This window comes from Calliopsis andreniformis, unplaced genomic scaffold, assembly GCF_051401765.1.
Source record: "Calliopsis andreniformis isolate RMS-2024a unplaced genomic scaffold, iyCalAndr_principal scaffold0227, whole genome shotgun sequence".
Taxonomy (NCBI): Eukaryota; Metazoa; Arthropoda; class Insecta; order Hymenoptera; family Andrenidae; genus Calliopsis; species Calliopsis andreniformis.
In genome coordinates this window covers 501,778-506,600 of record NW_027480636.1, presented here as the reverse complement: position 1 = coordinate 506,600, position 4,823 = coordinate 501,778, and the positions used below count along the sequence as shown (strand labels likewise).

The following is a 4,823-nucleotide window of genomic DNA, read 5'->3' as shown; positions in this document are numbered from 1 at the left end:
AAGGCAGTTTGACCTGAGACACAAAACCCCATTGAATGTTAGGTCTATCATTATCTGGTCGGTGCTTATACATACCTTTATGAATTTTTAAATTCTTCAGTTTGATTCAAAGATAGTTTTATCTTGTTTCACACTTATATTTTCTTGGGTTAAACTTTACTTTGGGAAAACAAAAATTAATGGGTTTTTTTTTACATATTTTAATAACACTGGACGAGCGGAATCCAAAAATGCAAATTTTAAGTTTAGGAATCCAGCGGTTGAAAAGTTATGCGTATTTATAGGTGAGCATTTTTAAACTATTTCACTAGCTACTTTGACGCCATATTGGCTTCTACACGCTGCTCAGCCAATGAGCGGAGCCGCTGGCTACGAGCAATTGCATATGGTGATGACCATTTAAGCTGTATATACAAACGTTATTATTTCCCTTTTTCAATTTCCTTTCTAGTCTAGACCTAGTGACGGACTAGAACCAAGTGATGAGATATACTAATTTCAACGAATTGAAGTCGTTCTAAGTGGTGACTGCGTGCAAAAGCCAAATTCATTATGTAATCAATTAAATGTATATTCGTTTCTAATAGCATCCATTAAAGATGACATCATATCAATTTTATTATATTTACAAAATCGACGCCATAAGAATTCGCATAAACGGTATGCATATTCATCGTCGTGAAAACGAGCTCTTCCACGCATCCAGTCTTTCGCTGGTCGCCAGTTGGACTCAATTTTTTGAGTGTGGGTACCATCGCTGGCTTCAATTAAAAAATTATTTACACTTATTTACATTATTTGCATTAAAAATTATTTACAAAAATTATTTACAAAAATTATTTACAAAAGATTAAAGTTGATTAAAAAATTTAGTAATTATTTATAATACGTGCCTCCTCACCGATTTTTTTGAAACTTTTTTATACCATGTATCTTGATACATGGATTAATTTTTCTAAATGAAATAATTGTCGCTCACCTTTCGTTTTCGAGATAAACATTTTTATATGCTTAAAAATTATGGTGGCAGGCCGAGGGTAGGTAGCAAAAAGGGGATTTGAGTTGGGTTAGAGCTAGGGCCGCGAAAGAATTCGAATTCGGTCGCGCGAGAATGATTCCGTTAAGACCGTTTTGAACCGAACCGGAAATAAAATCGTGCTTATGTGTATATATATAGCGTAGATATAGCATATAGGGCTCTGGTAATTACTGTCAAAAGTTACGGGGACGTAACACAACTCGAAATATCTCTTTTCCTGGCCCTAGCTCTAACCAACTTGAAACATCTCTTTTCCTGACCCTAGCTCTAACCAACTCGAAACATCTCTTTTACTGGCCGTAGCTCTAACCCAACTCAAATCCCCTTTTTGCTACCTACCCTCGGCCTGTCACCATAATTTTCAAGCATATACAAATTTAAATCTCGAAAACGAAAAGAGAGCGACAAATCATTTTCACTTCATTTAGAAAAATTAATCCACGTATCAAGACACATGATATAAAAAAGTTTCAAAGAAATTGTTAAGGAGACCCTTATTCTAAATAATTACCAAAAATTTTGGTCCTCAACACGAAGTTTAGTTTAACCCTTACCTACAAATTCAATACTATGATTTACTGTTTTATGGATATATCCACGGGCAGTAAGTCCTGCGTAACTTTTAAAACTGTCCGTGTGTATTTCACTGTCGGCAATTACATGTCTATCGATGATGTCGATTAAAGTCGATGCTTCTCGATTTTCAACGACTATCATTCGACAATCATTCGTTTTGGTATCGACTATACCTAATACCCAGTGGCCTTCCACTCTTCTGCCACGATTGTATTTTCTTTTTCCAAATTTGGCTTCGTCAATCTTTTATAAATGAAATAATATAAAACTAACAATGTGTCACTACAGAATAAAAACTAAGAAAAGAAATGGAAAAAGTACTATAGAACAGTTATATAAGATACCTGAACAATGATACGAGATCCAGATTCGGAAATGCCTCCCAATTTAGGCATTCCTGCTTGAATTTTTGATAAATGATCTACAACCATTTCTCGGCAATATTGATACCATGCAGAAATAGTGGCAGATGATAAATTGGTCCTATCTTCTTCTGTGAAGTCGCACAATTCGTGGGCAGTATCTTCGCACGAAAAATCTCGCGTGAAACAATACATCAATCTAAAACGAGCATTACAAAAACAAAAAAACGTTTTTAAGAATCTTCTAAATTTTTTAATCGTTAATTTGATGAAATCACGAAAAATAATTCTAACTTTATCGCCTTATCAAAAGGCAAACGGACATCCTCAAAAAAGGAATCAACTGTGGCTGCAAATTGTTTGCATCTGGACCTTCCAACCGAACAGAGAAACCGCCCAGCACCGTGTTGCGATGACTTATATAATTTCATCGGCTTTCGATGGACAGAACAATTTTTATCTGTTCTTAACAATCCATGCTCTTGAGCCCAGGCGATCGCACTTTCTTTTGAATTTGGTAAATTCGATGTTAGATTATATAATCAAGGAACAAAAACAAGTATCGAAAGTATCGAAGGATACAGAAAATGTTCTGTCTTGTTTCTATGGTTTTTTGTTTACTTTTGAATATATTCATGTGGGATCTGATATCATACAGACTTCTTCCGTGCGTTGTGTTACAATTAAATTTCTTTTTATTTTAAATCGTTATCCCATATTACAACAGGTTATGGGCCCAGAATTCATTCTATAATAATTAAGTGTATCGCGTGTTAATTAGTTTAGTTTTTTTTTAATCAATTAAGTGTAAAATACTTTAAACTGCGTGACGATGGAGATGTCCAAAGACAGGAGAAACATTCAGCAATTCAGTGGTACGAAATACAACGCGTGGAAGCATAGAGTTCGTAATTTATTATATGAGCTCGATGTATTAAAAGTTCTTGACGAGCAACCACCGGTTCCTGTCACCGCAGTATGATCGATGGCGGAACGCATTGCCAAATGCACTGTTGTGCAATATTTATCTGATACGCATTTGAAGTATGACACTCCGGGAAGTACAGTAAAATCAATTATATTAAGTTTAGATTCAGTGTATGAGAGTCAAAGTACGGCTACGGAATTATCCATTAGGAAAAAGCTATTAAGATTGAAAATGAAAAGTGACAGTTCGTTGAAAGATCATTTCGGGAAAACGAAATTATTTCAATTTTGTTATCTAGTTTGCCCGAAGTATATGATACGGTGTCAACTGTCATTGAGACGATGATGACAGAAGCGAGAATTACACTTGACACAGTTAAAAAGAGACTGTTGGATGATGAGACGAAAATTAGGAGTGAAAAGTTGGATACCAACGCGAAAATACTCCAAGCTGAAGTGAAAAATCAAAGACCACATAATTTTGGAAGTACACGCTTTAAAAGAGGAAGTAATAGAAGAGGTAACATTAGAAGAGGAAATACATTCAAGCCGAATAGACAATCTTTTACCGGAAAATGTCATCAGTGTGGAAGAACAGGACACAAGATTAAAGAGTGTTATTACTATAAAAAGAGGCACCAATATAGAGCAGAACAAAGAAACAAAAATCAAAATATACATACAATTCAGACGACGCAAGCTGTTACAAGCAACAACGTGTCGGGATATGCCTTTATGACCGGAGACTACCAGGTCATGAAAACCAGAAAATTAACATTTATCCTGGATTCTGGAGCATCGGATCATATAGTCAAAGAAGATAATGTATTTCCAAATATGACCATACTTGATCCACCCATCAGGATTTCGATAGCGAAGAATGGAGAATATATAACTGCATCGAAGTAGGGACAGATACCTGTGACTACCAATACGGGAATTGAAGGCGTTTTGGAGGACGTATTGTACTGCCCGGACGTGCCGTACAACTTACTATCCGTTAGAAAGTTGCAGCAAAAAGGAATGAGTATAACTTTCAATGAGAGGGGCGTCGAAATAATCAAAAACGGTAAAATCATGATGATTGGTAAGCCTTCAAATAATTTAATATCTATAGATTTTGATGTCATCGAAAAAGGAGTAAATTCACTTAATTCTTATATTTCAAATAAGATAGTTAATAATTATGAATTATGGCATAGGCGCTTAGGGCATATAGGAAAGGCAAAATTTTTACAGTTGAAGAATAAGCAGGTGGTGGAAGATGTGACGTATCTTGAAAAAGTAATTCCAGACGATGAAGCTTGTATTAAAGGAAAACAAGCACAATTGCTATTTGAAAAGGCAAAAGATAAAAGTCACATTAGGCAGCCATTGTTTATTGTTCACACAGACGTTTGTGGACCGATCACTCCTTCTACAACTAATGATAAAAAGTATTTTATAACTTTCATAGATGAATTTACGTATTATTACGTGACGTATTTACTTGAAAATAAATCAGATGTTTCTACAATCTTTAAGGATTACGTTGCTAAAAGTGAAGCACGTTTTAATTTAAAGATTGTCAATTTATACTGTGGTAATGGCAAGGAATATTTATCTAATGAGATGAAAAATTATTGTATACAAAAGGGTATAAGCTATCACTTAACGGTTCCGCGAACTCCTCAGTTAAATGGTGTTGCAGAACGCATGAATAGAACTATAACTGAAAAAGCACGTGCGATGATAAACGGTGCAGGTTTAGGAAAAGAGTTCTGGGGAGAAACAGTTTTAACTGCTACATATTTAATTAATTTAACCCCATCGAAAGCTCTTAATGTTAATAAAACCCCATTTGAATTGTGGCATAATAAAAGGCCCAAATTGAAGTATTTAAAAGTGTTTGGTTCCACAGTGTATGTGCATGATAAAAT

At 34.9% G+C, this 4,823-nt stretch overlaps 1 protein-coding gene across 1 annotated transcript; it reads right to left on the bottom strand.

Moving 5' to 3' along the window:
• Positions 1-558: 558 nt before the first annotated feature.
• Positions 559-3,239, bottom strand: LOC143187760 (uncharacterized). Its single transcript, XM_076391976.1, has 6 exons — positions 3,209-3,239; positions 2,937-3,005; positions 2,272-2,482; positions 1,960-2,176; positions 1,594-1,858; positions 559-761 (listed from the first exon to the last, which is right to left on the bottom strand). Exons 1-6 carry the CDS (start codon positions 3,237-3,239, stop codon positions 559-561), a joined length of 996 nt encoding a protein of 331 aa, XP_076248091.1.
• Positions 3,240-4,823: the final 1,584 nt, after the last annotated feature.